Here is a 25,457-nt window from a genome sequence, read left to right on the forward strand (position 1 = left end):
ATTAGTGTAAGAAACTCATGCACACACCAAAAAAATTGTTTACACTTAATACAATAATATAAATTATGTTCAATATAATAAATGTAAAAGAAACGAAATGAAAAAATATTTATATTATAATAAAGTTAAATGTCTGCTTCTCTCAAAATTTATATAATTTTTGACCTAAATTTACATACATTGTCACAAAAAATATCAGCCTCGGTAAATATATTGTTATATTGGTCGCATATTCTAGGTATTGTAGATTGTTTAAAATAGTTTGTTGACGCGTTTTCAGTGTAAAACAAAAGATTGTGTCTTGTCGGTCTAGATGGCAAACGGAATGGAAGTCTTTCTAGTAGGTTAGGAGAATCAATTTTATTATTTATTAATTTGAATAAAAATAACTGGTCCAACATTATTCTTCGATTTTTATCACCATAGTACTTCTTCTGTCGTGGTACCATCAGCTGCTGTGCCGATACTTGTCGGGTCATGATCTGGTGGTTTATTTTGAATTTAAAACTGCAATCGAAGAAATGATCTGTCATTATCTTATATTGGCACTGTTTGTTAATTGGCAAAACGTTAACAAAATCAAATAATATTTTATTGTTGTCTTTTGCTTTAATCTTTATTTTTACAGGTACGATAATTTTTAAGATTTGTACCTGTAAGTTCAAGACTGTCGGTATGAGATTTAAAACTTAGTCCCCATATTCTTAATCCATATTGAATTATTGGGTCAACTAGCCCCAAGTAAACTAGTCTCAGCACTGGATATGGTACGTATAGTTTTAAATGGTACATGTTAAGTAGGCAAACTCTTAGCTTATTGGCAAACTGTTTGTTTTAATTAAATTTAAACTGTTAAATGTGTAATGACTACACAGCACCGTAACGCGCGTGTGTTTTTAGGACAGTAAGGGAAAGGTTAAAAGTCATTAAAACTGGTCCAATACGTAATTGATTTTTTTTTTGTATTAATAAAAGGAATATTTGCATTATTTATAATTTATTGAAGTATAAAACATTCCAACTGTCGTGTAGATTTGATTATTCACTCTTTTCACAAAAGTGCTATTATCTCAGTTTCGTTCAATTACGCTACTACTACCATTGCGCCATTTTCTTAATATGGCAGAGCGTATAGCTACACGGGCTAAATGGGCTGAATGAAATACGTGATTGAAATTTAAAATATTTTTTATTCAGACTTATCAATCTTGTATCCGGTGTAAAGTTTGATCTTGAAGAATGCTGATCTTTTCCAAGTGGTGTGCATCGCTAGACCCTGCAGTACTCGGCGCCAGGAGTGTTGAGTGTAATCCAATTCAAGTATTCTGTAACTCTAGAGTTAAGGCCAGGTTTGGAGGTTGCACAGCCGTACCCGCCCATGATGACTCCAACCAGGTACACCCGACCTGATGAAGGATCCTGCCACAGCAGCGGACCGCCGGAATCGTGCTGGAAATTAAACAAAATCAAATAAAAAGTATCCTGATATTATATTTTGACTATGTTAAAGCTGGTTTTTTTTCTGGTGGGAATGCTATCAAAATTAGGTATTTTTTAAAACAAATATGAAGCTTTCGTCAAAGTCTAGACAGCTAACCAGCCGAACTTTTTGTTTGGATATTTAGTATCAATCAGAACTAGCTCCCTCGGTATATTTGAAAATCTTAATGTAAATTCTATAAAACAACTTTAAGCAAAAGCTTTGCTACTATACGCACGTAAACATTATTCTCTACCTTCCGATACAAATAAAATAGTTACTAGATACTCCACCCTGATGCTGCAAAAAAATAAAAAAAATAAATACAACCTTCGGTCAAAGAGGATTGACCTACTACTCGGTTAAAGTGTACAATCTACTTCCATTATCCATAAGGACAATAAGTTAGTTCTCAAAATATAAAATGGCTATTAAGAAATGGATAGTGGAGGTGGGTTGCGTACGGATCGATGAGTGGATCAAGCCAAATATGTAAAATGTATGCAGTTTATGAATTTTATTAATTAGTTTATATAAATTGGTTATGTTTTTTATGAATATTTTTGTTTTTTATTTTGTTTATTATGTTAATTATAATTAGGTTAATTAGTTTAATTACGTTTTTTTTATTGTTATTATTTTGTTTATTTTTTTAACTTTGTTAAATATATTTCATAATTTTGTTAAATATTATTATCTTAGGCATGTTTCACATTTTTGTAAAATGTTTCCCTCGGCACGGGACACCCCGTGAGGGAACATTATTATGTATAAAAAAAGAATACAAACAATGTAAAACTATAAATAAATAAATATCTAAATATTTTGTCTGGTTTAGGGCCCGATTACAATGGGAAGTTAACAGAGTTATATTAAATTTAATTTTCTGTATAATATAAAAATATGTATACCTAAATTTATGGCGTCATCGTCGGAAATATTTAATTAAACATGTCTAAATATATATCTTATATAATGATTCCATTTTCAATTTAGAAATAATTTTTCTTTTACAGACAATTAAAAATAACACTTAACAATGTTTTAAGGTTGTGCAAATTATTGTACACAGAGACTAGGTTCAACCCCCTAGAATGATGTTGATATGAACAATAGAGATGAAGAATATTTTAAATAAAGGAATAATAGAAGTCTAGGCATCTACACGGCTTATGACCTGTCGTTGGCTGGTTTAAGTGGCCACTTTACACACTGTGTTTTACACATTCACCATTCTGCCTATATTTGAACACCTGTATTCCTTCGATTCCTTCATCTGTTGATGTTTGTGCAGTTAAAATACTGAAACCTTTATTAATGCGGCTGAGATTCATCTGATTGAATTTTTCATCTTCTTCTAGGCAACGCCTGAAAATATTTCTTAATACGGAACTTCAGCCCTACGGGAAATTCGATACAATAAATGTTTTCTTGCGCGCGGTAAAAATTAGAGCATTCAATTGTACGGCAAAGTTTCCTGAAAATGTACGAGAAAAATGTATTTTAATAAAAACGAATTACTTTGAACGTCACTGGTTCATATTAATCAACCGATGATACGAGAGTTATGGAAGATTTCCGGTTTGCTTGTCGTCGATGGGCCAATGGGCAGAACTAATCGAGGATAAGTGGAAGAGAACCTCTGACGTCACACGCGGAGTTGTTTCAGAAATACAAAACTTAAAAAGAACAGAGCGCTGATAATACGATAGATAAAAATATTCGGAACTAGAGAAACGCGGAGCATTTGGCTTTGGCTGTTGTGACGTCAAGATTCTTGATAATGATCTTAACAAATATCAATGGCCAGGAACAAATAAGCATGAATCGTGACATATTAGGGGCGTGGCCAATGGAATGACCTTTTTTACGGGAATTTAAAATTAGAAATTTTAAAATAGTTTTTTTGCTCCTAATAATTAGCAAAAATATTATTTTTTACTAGACAGTACCTTATGGACCTTTATTACTGTAAAAATGTGAAAAAAAGTGATATTTTCCTATTGAGAAAATTGTTGGATTTTTTTCAAATGTGTCCTCTTATTTTCTTCATTTGGAAAAAAATGGACACGAACGAAGGTAGTTTTCTGTAATACGAGTAATAGCAAAATTATAAATATTTATCTTTTGATTCAAAGAAATATTTGCGTTCTTTTCCAATTTTTGGGGGCATTTTGAGCGAGTCGTAAATATTTCACGAACGGAAAATGGGAATCCAGTTGTGGTAGGGCGGGGTGCGAACCTCGGACCTTTGACCCGTGAGTCCACGACTCTAGCCACGGAACCACAACCCGATCTATTCAACATTTCATTTTTACCTGACAAGCATCTTTGTCTTTATTAAAAGTGCACAAAGTCCTAGGTGTGATGGTTGATCCATGGACATTGGTACAAGATTGTTGATCGACAACACTCAGATCAACCTTTTGCAAGTATTCTGAGTCTGGACCACCAAAAGACGTTGTACCCCATCCTATAATTAAAATCAAATAAATAAATTAAAATAACTCTCCCATCTGTTGACTTCTTTATAGCAAATATATTTTGGTGTTTATTTCTTCCATCAAAGAAAAGTGGAGTTGCCTTTTAACTCTTGGTTTTGTTATAATTGTCAAATGTAGCACTAACAATCCTTCCACTGTGTCTTGATTAAGTTGAAGTAGTTTAAAATGTCGAAATAAGCGGTGCACCGTTCACTCTGTTCCCGGCACTCACCCTCCTTTCAATATCTTTCTCAATTATTCCATCCTTAGTAAACATGCTTCCCAGATACACAAGTTCCTCTACCTGTTGTAATATAACATCATTCACAGTGATTTCACATTTAGTCATTTTTTCATTTCTTTCAAAAACCATCACATTCATTAGCAAATCGCTTCCCCTGCATACATCGTAGACCTTTGTTACCAATAATAGCAGTTCCTCTTTGTTGTTAGCAAGAAGCACGGGATCATCAACATACAAAAGACAATTGACATTTTGATCACTCATTTTGCTCCCATTCCTAAGCCTTTTAGTTCTTTCATTATCGATATATACGTTGAACAGTCATGGTGACATCGCACATCCCTGTTAAACTCCTCTATGAATGTCAGACCACGATGTGTATGATCCATTTACCATTACACATGCTATGCTGTCTTTATACAGAGAAGCAATAGCCCGTGTCAGATTTTCACTCACTCCATACTCACTACATACTCCGATAATACCTTCCATAATTTTTCTCTTTCAACTCTATCAAACGCTTTTTGCAGATCGATAAATGCGCGGAAAAGCTTTTGATACAAAATAATGTTTCCAGCGTTTCTTAAAGGTGGCCAAGGTATGGTGGATAAGGGTATTGTTGGCTGATGAAGATATAAATTGACTCACCCAAAGCCTGAACGACGTAGTTAGTAAACGAAGTGGCGGAATACTTAAATGGAAGACAAGCGGGTCCAACTTTGTCGCTATATACAATGTTCACGGTGGTGTGGATGAGGCCAATGTCATAGTCGTAGTCACCACTGAAAATAGTCAAAAGGTTAACAGTCGTACAAATGAAATTCGTGGGCGCTTTTTTTTAAAAACCATTAAAAGCGTCTAATTTTATCTGCCGTCTTCAGACGTTCGGTATCCAAATAGGTATTATAACTAAAAAAAAATTAAAAGCGCTATTATAATATAAGAAAGATTGCTATTACAATATGAGAGAAAAGTGCTATACAATGTGCTTAAAACATTTCTCTCTTAAAAAAACGAATTAGGTTCCGTTTTGAGGTGCGGTAAACGGGAATGCAAAACTTTAATTTGGTCGATTTTAACTAGGCATAAACAGTCCGACGTCCAGTTGCATTTTTCGCACAGTATTCGGGAAAACGTCAAGAGAGTGACAGAAAAGCTATATTCAAATACCTATTTGTCGAACTGCTCTTTTGCAGAATTCGCTCTTAATCCATTTACAATTTTATATTATTTTAATTATTGGTGTAACTGTTAAATGATACATAAATGTTTGTAAATACCGTGTAGCTAAAGAGCTTTTCACTTAAAAGTGTGACGGATCAGATTCATTCACTGCCAAGCAAAAATGAATATGTACGTGATGCGGTATTTCAAGATGACGTAAAATAAAAATTACCCCAGAAGAGAGACTAAATAACACCGAAATGGAAAAACTTCTTAAGCTGAGATTCTCATTACTCACAAAAAATAACCAATTTTAAGTTGATACGAAAAAAATGTTTTACTTACTTGTAATTTGGGTGTGATATAAAGCCCTGAGCCCTTATTAATGTTGTTACGTCAGTTTCAACTGCAAAATAAATCAAATTTGGTATTTAACAATATCAAAATAAAATTAAAGTATTATAAACTGTCACATCCAAAACCACGATGATCAGTATGAGCAAGAAGACATATTGGTACATTAAAATATTTTTTTAGAACGAATAAAATTTTAAAAAATAAAATATCAAAAAAAGCAAATGGTTGCTTACTTCTGCAGGGGAGAAGCAAGGAGAGTACTAATATTAATACTAATATTTTATTTAATAAAAAATCTTTGTTTTAAATATTTTTTTAAACATGCTAATATGTCTTCTTGCCCATCCTGATCATCGCGGTTTCAGATGTGACAGGGTTTAAAGAACATTCTGTATGTGACTGAAGACTTCAATAAATATTATTTTTTTAAATACAAAAAAATGTATGCATATTCTGTTTTTTACTTAGTAAATAAAATTGAAGATAAATGTTAACTTCCCATTGCAATCGGCCCCCTGAGCATTGCCTCTTCCCTCCAGGATTACGAATTAAATAAAATTTACATCCTGGATACTGTGGAGAAGCAGGATAGCGCCCAAATGCTGATAAATCGGTGGCTAACCCAATCCCCCCAGAATTCCAAACAGATGTTTCATTCGACATTAAATTCATTCAATTACAAATTAATTTGAATGAATATTTGCATTCGAAAGAATTAAGTAAACGAATGCATTCGATTTTTTTCATTCGAACCTCTAAAAGTGAGCATAGGAACCACAGATTCGTTCATATCATGTAGCGGAAAGGAGGGCATAATACAATTTTGATGGCATAAGATAGAGACAGATACATGGGGGTACTAATGAACTTAAAAAACGAAGACTTGACATGCTAAGGAGTCTGGATTCTGGTTTTATTTTACACACATAATCAAGAAATAAATTACAGAAAACTAATTATCGAAATACCCACGTCCAGTTTGTGTATTGTGTTCCCCATATAGAACTCCTACATTGGAAACTTGCTGGCTCTGCAAGCAGTGGGCGGCCGTCAGCACATAGCGAGGGTGGATAATGGTGGATCCGCAGTAGACAATCCTCAAGGAGAGATCAACCAGAGCCGCCATCATTGGATATTCGTTGACCATCGTCTCCACCCCGCCGACTATCCGGGTCTAAGGACATGACATAAAAAAAGTTAAGCAATATCATGTCATCGACAATATTTTAAGTTTATTCAAATCTTTAAAGACAAAAACTGGATTTAACCCCCTTGGGAGTCATCAATATTTATATGTTACAACCTCTGTTGTAAGAAAATAAATGTTCTTCCTAGAGATGAAATGAAATATAGATGTCTGTGCATTTGCAGGGTTTATGACCAGTCATTGGCTGGTTTTATGGCCACTTTACACACTGTGCTTATGCCCAAGTTACAGAGCTTGTAAAATATTTTGAACACAAGAACTGGGTTTGAATAATTCTACGTTTGCGACATGTGTATCCTTGTGTGGGTATGTGAATGTGTGTGTGCGTGTGTGAAAGGGTGTGTATTTATCCTAAAGATGGATTCTGCAAAGCCAAAACGTCGGAACGAATCCAATCAACACGGGATCACCCAAAAAAAGCGATGCACATTGAAAATATAGATATATAATTAGATGGATAATAGATAATAGGACACATATTCGATAACCATATTTGCCGCAATAAATCGGTTTCTTAGAACAGGCATTTGCCCATATAGGAACCGATTGCAACATTAGGCATATTAATATTTCTGGCTTGCCAACCCTTCATACAGGGTGTTCTTTAAACCCTGTCACATCCGAAACCACAATCATCAATATGGGCAAGAAGACATATTAGCTTATTTAAGAATATATTAAGAACAAAGAAAAATTAAAAAAATAAAATATATTTTTTAAAAATGGTTGCTAACTTCTGCAGGGGAAAAGTGAGGGGAGCGCGGCGCAGTATCAGATTCTCCCCTCCCCCTCCCCGTTTCTCCCCTGCAGAAGTAAGCAACCATTTCCTTTTTTTTGATAGTTTATTTTTTTTTAAATATTCGTTCTAAAAAAATATTTTGATGTGCCAATATGTCTTCTTGCTCATACAGATCATCGTGGTTTCGGATGTGACAGGGTTTAATGAACACCTGTATACTGAGCCTACTCTCAGTACAAGAAAAAATTGTCAGTGTTTTTGGACCATTTTGTTAAATATGAAATGTATGTATGAATAAATAAATAAATTTATATGTAGCAAATGAGATGAAGAACATTTTATAGAATGCAATAAAGAAGTCTATGCATTTCAGGGTTTATGACCTGTCATTGGCTGGTTTAAGTGGATACTTTACCGACTGTGTTTATGCTCTGTTTTGGTTTTAGTTTAGTTTTGGCTTGGCAGAATTTTAGGATTTACTATGTATTGCGTAGAAAAAAAAACATGTGTTAATATACTAGTAGTTTGTACCGTGTCGCAGTCGGCAGTTAGTAGGCACATTCAGTGTCATTTTGTTGTATGTCGTATGTAGTGCCGGGAACCTTATTGAATACACTGGACTTACAGGACTTAAATATCAATATTTTTCTCGGAACTGTCTATATTAAAAAGACCAATGTCACTAAATACTTGGGACTATTTATTGACTCCAAACTTTCATGGAGCTACCAATTTGAGCATGTAAAATCAAAAATAGCACCCGTAACTGGCGTATTGCATAGACTTCGAGGCTTGCTTCCTCATTCCGTTTTGTTTGCCGTCTACTACGCTTTGATTCATTCTCCCCTATCTTATTTATCATGCATATGGGGTTTCGCCAGAAAAAATCAGAGAAAACTGAGCTCTAAAAAACATTCTTGGACTTAAACGGGATTCCCATGTGACCGGATTCCCATGGATACCGACAAACAAAGATACTTCCTTTCAAGGTAATGCCACTGCATGACATAACCAATACTATTTTAAATATCATCAACTTTTCTGCTCACTCAAATTTAAAATACACATTTGGTCATAATATTTATAATTACAATACGCGTTATTCAAGGAATCTTCATGTGTCTAAGTTTCGCTCAACAAAGTTTGGCAGTAGGTCCGTGGAAAATATTGGCCATTCTGAATATAATAAACTGCCTGATGAGCTAAGACACGTAAAACTGAATAAAAAATCCAGAAGTGTTGCAATTAAAAAATATTTCTTAAATCTTTTTGATATTGATAATTATTAATGTAGTTTATATAAGATGGTGTTTCATGTTTCTTATACAAAAATGTTTTCTTTTTATTTCGGATGTATTAATTTGTATGATATTATGTATTGTCAATTTTTTTTTTATTCTTATGTACGGTCCCAAAAGAGTTTCTAATAACTCCTGGGAGTATAATATGTAATTTTTGTATAATGTGTTTTATTAATAATAAAAAAAATAAAAAATAATAATTTTAAAAAAAGAATTCAATTTGAGTCCGTTATATTTATGTTATTTGCGTGTCAGTGTATTTTGAAATGCCTTACCAAATGCAACCCATTCGGGTCCATCCAAAAAATACAAAACATCAAGTTATTTATTTATTTACAAATTGCAAGATGTCTCTCAAAATTAATTTAAAAAATACTCAACCACTTTCTTCCAACCACATTCACAATTGGTTGGTCCAGGATCTTTTGACTGAGATCTCAATGTGCACATAAACCTTCCTCCTGGAGTATTGGTAGTCGTTATTAATGCTGAAAATATAACAGTACAAATTAATATATATGTCACACTCAAAAATTTACGAGCGATTACGAAGATACACTTCCGACCTCCCACCTTCAAGTTTTGGGTTGGTACATCGATATGTGTCTAGGGGACGCGTTGACCACGGTACACATATCTACGCACTAAAGCGACAAACCTTCATTATGACGTCATAGTTAAAGCTTAATTCTCGTGAGCGATTACGAATATACACTACTGACCTACCTTCAAGTTTTGGGTAGATACATCGATATGTAACAAGGGGACGCGTACCTCACTGTACATAATTTTAAAATTTTTATTTTTTATATATTTATACATTAAATCATAAATACATTTTTATGTTCGCTTTGCCCAGCTAACAAGGGCACATACCCTGTTCCAAGCTCATTCATGATAACAGTTTACAAGTTAGCAGAAAGTACAGATTAATAAAATTTAAACTTACTCGTACACACATTTTGATACATATACGAGTACATACACACATACACACACCTTTATTATGACGTCACAGTTAAAGATAAATTCTCCCGAGTGATTACAAAAATACACTCCTTAATAGTTTCAAAAATATCATTCTACTCAGCAGTTTTTGCTTTAATTGTAATTTATTGAATTTTTAAGTCGTTCTGAGGTAGCCAATTTTTTTCTTAAAGCGTATTTAAAATACGAGAGAGAAATAAGTAAATTTCGAAATTGAATTAAATTCTGACACAGTCAGATTTGAATCCGAGCGGCTAGATGCGGTAGCTAGACTGGCTAGATGCTGCCATATTTACATATTTATTTAAATTATTTTTTTAGATTATTTTACTATATTATTTATACGAACATTTTTCATTTATACCATTCATAGGGATAAATATTAGAATTTAAGAACAGTTGAAAACATCAAAAAATAATAAAAGAAGCATTGACAAAAATAAGGGACATCGAGACAAGATCTGAACTATTTATTTAGTTCTCGTTTAAATCGTTACAAACTTAAACCAAAAATGTCCAGATCTCGTCTTGAGTTAACAATTCGAAGCAAGCGATGATGGACTGATTCAATGTGATTTATACGATTCACATATAATGGAGACCAGACCACGGAAGCATATTCTAGAAGAGGGAGAACAGTTGAGAAATAAAGAGTTTTGATAGTGCGGACACTAGTAAAATCTAAGGATATTCTAATAATAAAGTAATTTCAATGATTTATATACTATATTACCTATTATTATTATTATTATTATGGATAGCTTATATAGCGCTATTTCCGTAATATAATACCTCAAAGGCGCTTTACATGGTGATTCTATTGTTAAGTTAATTTAATTGAAGCTTTTAAATCTTTAATTTAATTAAAACAATTTATTTTGTTGACTTATGCTACGGATTTATTCAAATGATTTATAAAACAAGTGGGTTTTAAGTTTTTTCCGAAACATCACTTCACTTTCACAGCCTCGCACCTCTGCTGGGAGAGCATTCCATGCCATAGGGCCTGCGACCGATCACTAAATTTAGTGCGCTGTTTGCGTAGAGGTATAATAACTTTTCCTCTCGCCGTAGACGTAGCTGATCTAAGCGTGAGACGCCTGTCAGCTAGTTCATCTGGAATGCATAGTTCCCTTAGATATTCCGGAGCAGAGTTGTGCAGTGACTAATACATAAGCCAACAGAGTGTGTATTCGACCCTCTGTGGAAAACGTAGCCAGTGTAGTTCCTGAAGTAGTGGAGTGATATGACTGAACTTAGAGATTCCGAAAATAAGTATCGCTGCGGCATTTAATACAGATTGTAGGCGAGTCATTTTGTTTATTGGTAGACCTGCATAGATACCATTACAATAATCGACTCTAGACACTACAAATGCATTTATTAATTGACGGGCGGCATCAACCGGCAAATTTTTGCGTATGCATTTAATTTATATGCTTATTAAAAATTATATGCTCGTTGTACGTCACTTTAAAGTCCAAAACAGCTCCTAAATCTCTGATGAACTTAACTACATCAATTTTGGAGTTTTATATTAGGTACTCGAAGAAAATCGGTTGTATTGTTCTATGAAATGACATTATTTTGCATTTTTAATATTTAGTTCTACTTATATTATTTAGAAATGATAAAAACTTTTGTCATTTTTAAAACTCACCAGTCGAAATAGTATTGGATGTAGACGTGATGTCCAGGGTTCCCGTTCCGCAGTATCGGTCTGCTCCGGTGAGTGAAGAGTCTCCAGACTTGGAGACCAGGAAATAGTCGCCCGAACAACCAGATGTCTGGAAAATTCCAAGGACGATTGAATGGAGTACTTGTCTAAAATATTACAAGAGTCTACAGCAGCCTTACTCAAGCTGCGGCCTGCAAAACTTTTTTGTGCGGCCAAAAACAAATAGTTTTTTTATTATTTAGATTAATTTATTTATTCGTACAAAGATGGATATTACAAAAAAAATCATATCTATAATCTAACTCCATGACGCCGAGAGCCTTGCGTTGAGTTGGTTTACAACGTAACAGAAAGTGGAAACATTAATTTGGAGAACTTAATTTGTTAATTCAGGACATTTAAAAAATCGTATAGGGAAATACGCTGTTTTAAATTGGCTGGTATGCAGATACGCGATAAGTATTATCATCATTCTGTTTTTGTTTAAAAAAATATTTGTTGATTTATCAAGTGGCGGCGCCCTAATCCAGAATCAAACGAGTTTTTCCCGGGTAAGAGAGTAGTAATAAACACATAAACAACTTAAACAAATACAAACTAATACCACTTTCAGACAAAGGGATTTTGAGTATTATTCAATTAAAATCTATAACCTACTTCCACTATCTATTAAAGCAATTAGTAATGAGAAAATGTTTAAAAAGGCTATAAAAAATGGATAGTGGAGCTAGGTAGAAGTAAAATGGATTGTCTCATTCGCCCATACCAATGCTGAATCAACTGCTCCACAACTGTATGGCTTATGTTAGGTTTTTGTTGTTTTCATTGTGTTTTTTGTAATATGAATAATATAGATGTATATAAATACCTTGTTTTTAAAACTTCCTGAATATTTGTTAATTATGTTTGTTTTTTAAGTGAGTCTTCTTTGTTTATTCTCAAATGTAATAAAAAAAACTAAATTGTTAAGTGTCCTCGGCACGGGAAATCCCAGTGAGGTCACATTATTTTTATTATTAATTTATAGTTTGTAAGCGAAAAATATGAATAAATAAATAAATATTTTAAAAAAAACCTCAAACCCATCTGTTCTCTAAATCGTTCTTTGGTATGATGGGTTCAAAAAATCGTTTTTTTTTTGCATAAATTGATTCCTTAATATATTTAAAATATGTTGGTGAAGTTTTTTTTTTCATATTCGAAGCCATTAAAAAGATACGGCAGTTAAGCTAGGGTTTCCTAGGACAGCGGTGCCCGTATCTTAACGGCCGTAGTGAACGGTGATGCGGTGGACAGCCGTCGTAGTGGTGACTAGAGAGTGGTTTTATTTTTTAACGGTGTTATCAACACCATTTTTATAGGAAACCACTCTCTAGTCACCGTTACGACGGCTGTCAACCGCATTTATGTTCACTACGGCCGTTAAAATACGGGCACCGCTGTCCTAGGAAACCCGAGCTTTAGAAGAGGCAGGTATTCGGAGCGCTTGTATGGGTTGTAAGTGTACTTGAAACTTTAAACGTGTTTTTCTCAATATTATGTTTTTCAAATTTTCCTCCATCATATCTTGAGAACGGCTTGGCCAATTCACTTCAAATGTATAGGGTCGACTCAGCATATATAGACGCACGGAATATTATCACGCTAAATGTTTCAATATTTCTAAATTTTTTTTAACAAAAAATACATGAAATTAGAAATATTTTGTTCCGAAGTCTGTCAAAAATCCAATTTTTATAATAGTTCATTCCGTGGAAGTAAGCTTACAGATTAAAACACCGCCAATTTTTTCAGTTTCAAATAAGCAAATCAGCTGATTTTGTGGAGGGAGTGAGCGTCTATTTTTTCGAGGGATGTGTCTTTAGAGCGCTTTAACTTTGGTTTTAATGGATATTTTCAGCTAAGAATTTATATGTATACTCTTGAAACATTTATAAATAAATTGTGAAAAATCCAAAGTTCTATCTCTTCATTGGTTTTCACTAAAACATCCTAAAAAATGCCTAAAAATCCGACAGTCAAACCAGAAAACCCCCTTAAATAAATGTGATGCAAATGATGAAATCACGAAACGTTTTACTGAAAAGCTTTACAGAACTTCTATATTTGGTCAAAATAAAATCAAGAATATCATACATGTAAAACATTTTAAACGAGACAAGGTCAATCGAGACTAATTAACCTGGACTGAAATTTTACGATAAACTTCCAGACAAAACTAAACAAAAGACTAAGTACATAATGGTACACATTAATCTAAACGACTACGACACGGTACAAATCCCAAATACATAACGTCACACATAAACGACTACGACACGGTACAAATTCTAAGTAGCTAACGTAACACATATTCATACACAAATAATATCAACCCTGATGATGGACGCTATAACGCGATACGAAAAGTCGGTAAAAAGTACGAACGACACACGGCATAATAACCTAGAAAAACTTATTGTGCATCTTAACGGCCGTGAAAATCTAAGAAGTTTTATCCGTAAGGGTTTATAAAAAATATAATTTCAAATAAAATAAAAAACATTCACCTTGTGATTTTACGAAAGTGGCGCTCAATAAGTTATCAATAGAACCTAATAATAATAATTCTTATCTATTTTGTTACGACCTTTGATTGAATTGAAGGCTTTATAATAAATTAATTCATGCCCGATACCCATATACCTTGTGAGTTTATTATTTATGTAATGTTATACAGAAGTTCAAGGCCACGGTAAGAGATAACATCTTTACCCTATTTAACTAATTTGACTTAAAATTAATATTTGTTTTTTCCAGGGCGGATAAAAATACAATAGTTCTGTGTGCAAAAATTGTTTTGTATAAATACATTAAACTTTTTAATAAAGATACCAGTCTCGAAGATGTCGCGAAAGCGATGAAACCGGTCACTGGATATTCCAAATTTGTGGATTAAAGTATCACTCGTCTTTTATTTCTATGGTAAATATTATTCTCATGGGTTATTTTTAAATATTATACCTAATTCTACCTTATTATTTTTATTATTTCCATACGTATGAATTGAGATATTCAATTTTATAATGTACATATATTAATAAATAAAATGGAAATTGCAATTGAAATTGATAAATACGTGTTTGAATGTATTTTTTCTGTCACTCTCTCGTAGATACTTTCCCGAATACCGAGCAAAAAAGACAACTGCATGTCGGACTGATAATGCCTAGCTAAAATCGACTAAATTGAGGTCCCCTAGTTTCATTCTCCGCCCGAAAACTGAACCGATTTAGACGATATTTAAAACAAATATCTCACGTGTATTTTTTGCATGGTGGAAAGTATCCACCGTCTAAAATGGAAGCCAGGATGGTAAAGTTTGACTTACTGCCGGTATTTCTAATGTGCAGTTTATTCTGCAGTTGGTATTTGCCGGACACGCCGCTTGCCAGCGACAAACTGACGATGGATTGTATGAGTTGGGGTAGTTCTCGGAATAAATATAATATGTCTTTCCTTGGACCACCTGCAAAAAACAGCATTTTAATCACCATGTAATAAATCGACACTCAAGAACTTAAAATAAAGACATAACAAAGGATACTATGCTACGCATCGATAGGGACGAGGTTGTCATTTTTTTTAAAGTACGAAATTAGCAAAAATTTACAAATCTGCTTTCCTTCCATACTCTTTTACTTTTATTTGCTTTTTATATATATTGATAATTTTTATGTTTTTCTTATTATGTATTTTTGTATAATTTAATTTAGTACGTACTATTATTTGGCATATGATTTGTTGCTCCTATTCCTTATATTTCTTACTATAATTGAGTGAATTTCTAGAAAACATAACTCAATTATCATTTCAATTATGCTTTTATATATATATATATATATATATTCTTTTTCTGATGATTTAAATCATGCTCTTATTTTGTGTTATTATTTTTTTAATACTACTATATTTTACTATTATTTTGTTGATTTTAATGATACCACTATTTTGTATATTTGATTATGTGTGATTCTTAATTTGTATAATTTATATTTTTAAAATTATTTCTGATTATCTTTTTTGCATTGTATTTTTTGGAATTTGATTATTTAATACATTTACCATTTTTTCTAGATTGTGATTCTATGTCATTATAATTTGATCTGATTGATTTTACTATGTATTTTTGCTGTTATTTATTGTGGCTTGACACGGGCATAGCCTAAAAAGCCTTAATAAGTTCATAAATATTTAATTTTGTAATTTTAAATGAATAAATAAATAAATAAATAAATACAAACAAATAATTCTAGATCCTCTACACAAAGACAACTTAAACAAATACAAACTAATACCACTTTCGGACAAAGATATTTTGAGTATTATTCTATTTAAATCTTTAACCTACTTCCACTATCTATTAAAACAATTAGTTACTAGAAAATGTTTAAAATGGCTGTAAAAAAATGGATTGTGAAGCTAGGTAGCAGTGAAATAGATCGTTTCATTCGCCCAAACCAATATTGAATCAACTGCTCCACAAGTATATAGCTTGTGTTAGGTTTTTGTTATGTTCATTGTGCGTTTTGTAATATAAATAATATAGATGTACATAAATACGTAGTGTTTAAAACTGTTTGAATATTTTGTAAATTATCTCTGTTTATTAAGTTAGTCTTCTTTGTTTATTCTCAAATATAAAAACATTTCAAAAAAGTATATTATTAAGTGTTTTTGGCACGGGTAATTATTAATGATAGTTTGTAAGAGAAAAATATGAATAAATAAATAAATATTAGTGGCACAACTTGAAAAACTTATTTTTGCGGTAAAGCAGTTAACACACACCCACGCTGTCAGTTAACTAACATTCACTCCGAAAAACAATATTCTTCTTGCGGTGCCTTGTCAGGCCTACCTGACGTTGGCGATCATTACAGCAAAAGCATTTCGGTCCTGCGCTTCTCTTTTATTCGGCAGCCAGGACAACTGCTTATTGGATGTACTCGCCATAGCGATTCCTGGGAAAGAATGACCAGAGTGGTTTCCCGTTGCCTTCTCTGGTGGATTTTTCCGTCGAGGTTACCTTCCCTTAGCTGGTTGGTTCTGGTTTGGAGGCGCCAGAAACTCGCCTTTCATCCTCTCGCTATCCGCTGTGATCACACTTGTGTGATCCCATTACCCGGGGTTCGCGACATGGACGCTAACGAGTTGGACTAGTCAGTAGTGTTCACACCCTCCAGCAAGATGTGACTCACTGCGACCCTACTGTCAGTTTGAAAAACAATTGCACAACTTAAATTTCACTCACTTGTGCCATCTAGTTTATTTTATTTTATTTGGAACACCAACTGTTTTACATATTTATAGTAAGCATTAAAAAAGATGATGAAAGTCAAATTCAAAACGTTGATTTTGGTGTACCACAAGGATCGATTTTGGGTCCACTGTTATAGTATATACAGCATTTATGGTAAACCAAGTCACACTCGAAACCACGATTACCGGTACGAGCACGAACACATATTGACATATTAAAAAAAACATTTAAAAGCGTTTCAAAAATCGAATTCCATATTACGTTGCAACAAATTCAGATCTAATTTTTTATCCGAATGGTTGTTTACTGTTGCAGTGAAAAGAATTTGGTTTTTTAAATTTTGAAACGCTTCTATTTTTTTTTAATGTCATCGGTAAATTAAACTAAAGCCGAGGCTATATTCTATGTTTATTTTTATAAAATATGGAAAGTAAATTATTAAACAGTATGTCTCTGTAGGATTTTAGTAAATGAGAGGGTTGGAGTTCCTACCCCAGTTGGAGACAATTTGACGACGAGGCGGAAAAAAAAACTTTTTAGCTTTTGAATACATCTAACAATTTTAACTGTTTACAAGCAGCTGAAGCGCTTTATATGTGCATGTCGTATCGGGATGTTTAGTTTATTGTACAGTGACGTTGATGTTTAGGTACTTAAGCAGTATCATCACAGAAAATCTAGACCCCGACATTGAGATAAAATGCAGGATAGAAGCAGCCCGAACAGGATTTAACGAAATGAAAAATCTTCTTTGTGACGATAATACAAACCTTAAGCTGAGACAACGAATGGTCAAATGTTATATGTGGTCTGTCTTACTGTACGGTGTAGAGGCGTGGACTGTAAAAGTTAATATTATAAACCGCCTTGAAGCATTTGAAATGTGGATCCGCCGTAGAATGTTAAGAATATCTTGGACCGATATGATAACCAACAATGAAGTATTACGTAGAGCCAATACTAATAGAGAACTATTCACCACTGTTAAGCTCCGTAAGATTTCATATTTTGGCCATGTGTTGAGAGGTGATAAATATGCCATGCTTCAGCTTGTCATGTAGGGGAAGATCGAGGGACGTAGAGGGGTCGGAAGAAAACAGCTTTCCTGGCTTCGAAACATCCGAGCATGGACCAGGATTAGAACTGTGGAGGATCTGTTTCGCACTGCTCAGGATGGGGACGCTTTCTACCAAGTGATCGTCAACGTCAGGGGAACCCGACACGACACGTGAAGAAGAAGACGTTGATGCAATTTTAAATCGTATCGTAATATTTAAAAATGCCAGTACTTACATTTTGATAAAAATCACAATCAGGGTCCTGACCACAAACTTTGTCGTGAAGAAAGAATAATATTAAAAACGCTAAAAGGCTTTTCACGTTCAAAGACACTGAAAAAAAAGTTAATTATTTGAAAAATCGTCTTCATAATCGTAATCGTTTCCGCACCCAGTGAGAATTGGGCACTGAATTTATAAACCAAATGCAGTATCTCAAAAGATATCTTTTAAAGTTCATGCAAAAACCAAAGCAAGAAAAGTGGCCAAAAAATCGCATGTCTACAATAATATTTATTAATTGATATACGAGAGTATTAGAAGCAAACTTTGATCTCCATTGAAGGAGATACTAAAATATTTGTGAAAAATAATTTCGAGATATCTGATTATGCTCCATAAACCCAATAGAGAATGCTAAGTAGTTTTTATTTTTATTTTATTATCATATTATATTACATACACAAAATTATAATTTATTCAAAGTTGCTTTGACTATCTAACTAGGGTTATTTACCCCGTTCTAAGACGGTCTTAAAATATATAAATACAGTAATCAATATATAGAAACAGTTCTAAAGATAGTAGACAAAGTAAAAAATGGGTTAAAAACATGGTAAAAAATGTAGTAAAAACATAGTAAAAATGTAGTAAAAAATTAATCAAAAACATTGTAAAAACAAAGAAGTAAATGTAGTGTAAACATTAATATATACATATATATATATATCTCTAAATATTTTAAAACTCCGTAAAATGCGAAGCAAAAACAGAATACACAGTAAGAAACTACACATCGATAGGGACGAGGTTGTCAATTTTTACAAGTACGAAATTAGCAAAAATTTACAAATCTGCTTTCCTTCCATACTCTTTTACTTTTATTTGCTTTTTATATATATTGATAATTTTTATGTTTTTCTTATTATGTATTTTTGTATAATTTAATTTAGTACGTACTATTATTTGGCATATGATTTATTGCTCCTATTCCTTATATTTCTTACTATAATTGAGTGAATTTCTAGAAAACATAACAATTATGCTTTTATATATATATATATAAATTCTTTTTCTGTTGATTTAAATCATGCTCTTATTTTGTGTTATTTTTTTTTAATACTACTATATTTTACTATTATTTTGTTGATTTTAATGATACCACTATTTTGTATATTTGATTATGTGTGATTCTTAATTTGTATAATTTATATTTTAAAAATTATTTCTGAATATCTTTTTTGTATTGTATTCTCTGGAATTTGATTATTTATTACATTTACCTTTTTTTCTAGATTGTGATTCTATGTCATTATAATTTGATCTAATTAATTTTACTATGTATTTTTGTTGTTATTTATTGTGGCTTGAAACGGGCATAGCCTAAAAAGCCTTAATAAGTTCATAAATATTAAATTTTGTAATTTTGAATGAATAAATAAATAAAATAAACATATTTAGTCATTGTAAAAAAATAAATGTACGTGTCTAGCAAAAAGCCTATTAAAAAAATTAAGTAATATATGAAATTGAAATCTGTTTTTGCAAGGTTTAGAGATGGTTTTGAATTACGCTATTATTTAGGTGGGTAGGTTTTTATGTATAGTTTATTTTGGCATCAATAACTAATTTTCCGTTTTTGTGGAGATCCCTAAGTTTTCTAATACCCTCCTTCATATACGGCTCGCTGTCCTTTTTACCTTACAAAAAATACATAAATAGTGGAAGTAAACATTAAAAATATTAAGTTAACGAAAAAAAAAACGATGTTTTGAGTTTGTCCAAATGTTCGCAGATAGGGTGGATTTCCTACCCAGGGAGTTGTTCAGATCTAAATTTGTTGCAACAGAGAGTGAAAACATCTTCAAGAAAAGAATATGGAAGTCTAGGCATTTACGGGGATTAATACCTGTCATTAGTTGGTTTAAGTGGCCACTTTACACACCGTGTATTTGTTGAATTAACGAACTGGTAAAATAAGAAGTACAAACATAGGAAAACTGTTTTCAGATTTTGTTGGTTTAGCCGGGTGAATCTCACCCTCTTGATAAAGGTTTCAGCTTTTTTCACAAAAGTCAACTGATGAAAGAGTTGAGGAAATGCGGATGTATAAACATAGGTATAAACACATCACATCCTGTGGTCTTGTCCCTTTCCCCTTCTCTATGATTACCTATTGGAGCTTTTCGCTACCATCCGTGGCCCTGTTATAGGTCCTGTCAGATATAGAGATCTGGTGGCCTCTAAAAAGAATTTCAAGGCTTTAAAAAAGTTTTGTAATCATTTCGGCGAATTGATCATGTCCAATCAATTTAATCCCAGTCAGTGAAGAATTCACTTCCCTCTCTTCTCAATCTAATGAAGTACATATTATGTAATTCTGGATTACTTTCTTTCAGCACAAAGAGCTCCTTCGGGAAGCTTTTTTCGTTTGACAACGAGCAAATGTTCCGTGTATGTGGGCACCGCCAAGGAGACTTATGTCCTCAGATGCGGTGTGCGGTATGTGGTGGGTAAGCTGTATAAACATAGGCAGAATGGTAAATGTTACACAGTGTGTAAAGGGACCACTGAAACCAGCCAATGACAGGTCATATGCTCTGTAAATGCCTAGACTTCCATATTCTCTTCTCAAAGATGTTTTTATTCTCTGTTGCAACAAATTTAGTTTTTTTCAAATTAATTTACATAAACAGAGCAGTTAGTGTACATAAAAATATAAAGTAAAAACAAGTAAAAAAAGAAAGTATATGTAAAACCAAAAAAGGGGTTTAAAATAAAACTATTTATTTTTGTATGCTAAAAAATAACAATCAATTAAATATATACAAAAGGTAGTAAAAAAAACATAGGAAGCAAGATAAAATGAACGATAAATAAATATGTAAAAATATATAGGCACAAAGATATACCCATTTGTTTTAATATAAAAAAAAACACTAAAAAAAATTATTTCAGAATGTACATTTTAAAAATGATGCTAGTCTTAGGAGCACTGATTAATTTGTTTTGCAATACTAACTTAATTCAAATTAAGGAATATACATTATCCACTAATTTATTGTAATTTTTTTTGTTGGTTCTCTTCATTTGGTAAAAAAAGGACATAATTTATGTTTACATCCATACTTAAGGTAAACGTTTTAAATTGAAACATTCATGGGGGTTTTCAAGAAAGATAACAGGAATGGAGAATGCCTTCAAAAATAGAATATGATTGTCTAGGGATTTTAATTACATTTTAATCTAGGCAATGTTACACAGTCTGTAAGGTGGCCACTTAAACCAGCCAATGGCAGGTCATAAGCCCTGTAAATGCCTAGACTGCAATATTCCCTTCTTGAAGGTATTCTCTATCACTGCTGTAGTTTGTTAATCTTTAAGATGTTTTTATTTAATACCGGCCCCGATAATTCTCCTTCATTAATTTACAACAAATTGTTAAACAATGTTTTCTCCTTATTTTTTCCCCTTTATTCCCACGATTGAACTATAACAGAAGGAGGTGTCAAAAATGCCCACTTTCGTCTACTTGACATTCTATTTTGAAAGCTTGTAATAAAATAAACTAATATACATATAACGTAAAGCAAACACGAAATCTTGTAAAACAGACAGTATTCTTTCAATTGACGTATATATAACCTTTACCATTTTGCTTTACTCATTTTTAAATTTAAAACAAAAACGGACACAATTTCTGTTCATACCTTTTACTGGCAATAAAAAAAATAGCTTATAAGTTTTAAGTGTCATAATAAAATCAATAATCACTTTGACATCCTACCTTATGATACGATTATAGATAAAAGTTAAAAATTAATTTTAATTTATGAAAGGTTGTAAAACTGCGTAATTCTGTAAAATATTTTCTGACAATTATCTACAAAGTAAAATTTAACCCTTCTTTTACTGTGACAAAAACATCAGCGCGCCACGTTGCTGTGTGTTCAATACGCACGCAAAAAAAAGAGATTTCAAATCGGGAAAATGGAGTAATCGTGGGCAATTTATAGTTGAAGTCAAGAGCGATAGTATTTTTAATCTAATTGCTAAAAACATGACAAAATCATTCGAACAAAAGCCCGAAAGCAACTGCGCAAAACTGGCGTCTGGCTAGTGTTGCCAACTCGACAAACGCAAATGTCGCTAAACGCATGTTCAAAAGTCGCTATTTATCTCAAAATGGCGAAAGTCTGTCCAAACAATAAGGAAGCGGGGATTACCTTCAAATTCTGTCTTTGTTTGATATTATAAAGCGTGAATTACACTAAAATATGTATCTGTACCTCAGAGGCAGACGGATGCAAATCCAGAATTTAATAAAATGACATTTGGATTTTCGTATCCAGTATGATCATTACATTGATTTCAAATAAATGTAAGTCTTTTGTGAAAGTACTAATGTATTAAAATACTGAAAATACTATTAATTAATGCTATAAATTATTAAAAATCACAGAGAAAGCAGATTCTTTCAGTTTTTGTTGAACATTTGGCGTTTGGATTTGCATCCGTCTGCCTCTGAGGTACAGATATTTATATATGTTTTACTTAATAGTAATGTTTAAAAAAATAAACATTAGTACCTTTATTTCTGTCCACTTTGATTGAACAGGAAATAGATATTTTTACATCAGTAGAAAATTAAAAACAATATTTAAAAAAATAAAAATAGTTAATTCAACAAATACACGGTGTGTAAAGTGGCCACTTAAACCAACTAATGACAGGTCATAATCCCCGTAAATGCCTAGACTTCCATATTCTTTTCTTGAAGATGTTTTCACTCTCTGTTGCAACAAATTTAGATCTGAACAACTCCCTGGGTAGGAAATCCAGCCTATCTGCGAACATTTGGATATACTCAAAACATCGTTATTTTTTTCGTTAACTTAATATTTTTAATGTTTACTTCCACTATTTATGTATTTTTTGTAAGGTAAAAAGGACAGCGAACCGTATATGAGGGAGGGTATTAGAAAATTTAGGGATCTCCACAAAAACGGAAAATTAGTTATAGATGCCAAAATAAACTATACATAAAAACCTACCCACCTAAATAATAGCGTAATTCAAAACCGTCTCTAAATCTTGCAAAAACAGATTTTAATTTCATATATTACTTTTTTTTTTAATATGCTTCTTGCTAGACACATATATTTATTTTTTTACAATGACTAAATATGTTTTTTACTTTGTATTCTGTCTTTGCTTCGCATTTTACGGAGTTTTAAAATATTTAGACATATATATATATATGTTTTACTTAATAGTAATGTTTTAAAAAAATAAACATTAGTACCTTTATTTCTGTCCACTTTGATTGAAAAGGAAATAGATATTTTTACATCAGTAGAAAATTAAAAACAATATTAAAAAAAATAAAAATATGAAAATTAGTAGATTATGTTACATAATTACAAAAAAAAACACAAATTTATTTCCGATGCCCCTGACAAAAATGTTAAAACTAATTTTATATTAATGACAATAGTATTTCATTAAAATAATGTAAATTTGAAATGAAAAAAAAAATGTCTAAAATATATTAGTACGTTCGAAACTCGAAACAAAACAATAACTAAAATGAAATTTAAAAAAAAAGATGTTTTGATTGTAGTAGTAAATTTATCATCATCATTCCTTTTACGCACCTAATGGTGCATAGAGCACTGCATTGTAGAACCAAATTTAGCGTAGTTCAAGGCAATCAGTTTTACTCTTTAGGTACCAGTCTAAAAACAATGAAATTCTGCTGTTCTAAAAACATTGACAATCAATATTTCACATCTATCCTGTTAAGAAAAGAACCGAGGACCTCGAGAATAGTAGGCGAACACTTCAACCACTTCACAACGAGGCAGTCGTATCTCCACCGACAGCAGTTATCTAGTCAAAAACACTCGTGCAGCGTTCTGGGTCTATTTCGTACGCAGAACTGTAATCTTCATTCGCCTGGACTCAGCGGTTTATTTCACTACATTAACAATAGATATATACCAAAAAGCGCAGTGTTATTTATTATCAAAGCGCTGTTATTGAATACTAAATTATTGAAAATGTTATAAAAATATGCACTAGTCATATTGCAAAAACAAAGAAACTACATTATATCCCTCTGCTCTAAAACGTGAAAACAGCTTACATAGAAGAATGACAAATTACACCCGGGATGAAGAATACCTTAAAGAAGGGAATGTGGAAGTCTAGGCATTTACATGGGTTATGATCTGTCATTGGCTGGTTTAAGTGGCCACTTATTCACCGTAACATTTTGCCTATGTTTAGTGTTCCCCCTTCTTTAAGGTTTAATCTTAATGACTCCCGAAGGGGTAAAATCCAGTCTTTTGTCTGCAAACATTTGGACAAACTCAAATATTGTAATAAAACCAACTGGTCCAAGAAGAAGTTTAAAAATTGGAAAATGGTTTTCAAGCGTTGCCTAGTATGTGAAATAATTCATTTGGAAAATCTCTTCACAACAATAAAGGTTTTAGCTTTTTAACTTCACTAAAATCAACAAATGGAAAAATTGAAGAAATATGAATGTTCAAACATAGGCAAAATGGTGAATGTTACACGGTGTGTAAAGTAGCCACTTAAACCAGCCAATGACAGGTCATAAGCCCCGTAAATGCCTAGACTAACATATTCCCTTCTTTAAAGTATTCTCCATCCCTGTTGTAATTTGTACTCTTAATGACTCTCGAGGGGGTGAAATCCAGTCTTTTGTCTACAAACATTTGGACAAACTCAAATATTGTAATAGAAGAATAAAATGACCAATCAATAAAAAAGGCAAAGACAACTTAAGAATTTTCCTTTTTGAATTTGTTAATTTTTATTCCTCATTTTACTGGCGTCAAATTCCGGAGGGAGGAATAAGCCGCTGCGTCAGCAAATAAATACTAATACTGGAAGAAATCACATAAAAGATGCACCTTTTGGAAATAATTAAATCAGTAGCATAAGCATGCCAATGTGGATTTTATTTCTCATAATTTTAGCGAGTTAAAAAAAATGTACATATTTTTTAAATTTTTTATTATTAATTAGTGTTTTTATTTTTTTAGTTAAAAATTTTGTAAAATCTTACCTGTCATTTTGACCTTTTGATTCATATAGCTCTTTTTGTCAATAGATGTTGCTCTGAAGACGATATCTACGAGACTAATGCGGTACATATTAATTATTACAGGTAATTGTTATCAATTACAGTGTGAACTTACATTGAC

General features: G+C 32.3%; 1 protein-coding gene across 1 annotated transcript; it reads right to left on the reverse strand.

Moving 5' to 3' along the window:
- Positions 1-1,170: 1,170 nt before the first annotated feature.
- Positions 1,171-25,457, reverse strand: LOC148273890 (venom serine protease-like). The gene is made up of 10 exons (XM_088238002.1): positions 25,319-25,457; positions 18,236-18,333; positions 15,011-15,148; positions 11,623-11,749; positions 9,357-9,463; positions 6,701-6,902; positions 5,717-5,777; positions 4,856-4,989; positions 3,799-3,953; positions 1,171-1,449 (listed from the first exon to the last, which is right to left on the reverse strand). The coding sequence occupies exons 1-10, from the start codon at positions 25,404-25,406 to the stop codon at positions 1,270-1,272; spliced, it is 1,290 nt and encodes a 429-aa protein (XP_088094128.1). The 5' UTR covers positions 25,407-25,457; the 3' UTR covers positions 1,171-1,269.

Source organism: Micrasema longulum, unplaced genomic scaffold, assembly GCF_059751315.1.
Source record: "Micrasema longulum isolate JH-2025_06_02 unplaced genomic scaffold, ASM5975131v1 h1tg001813l, whole genome shotgun sequence".
Taxonomy (NCBI): Eukaryota; Metazoa; Arthropoda; class Insecta; order Trichoptera; family Brachycentridae; genus Micrasema; species Micrasema longulum.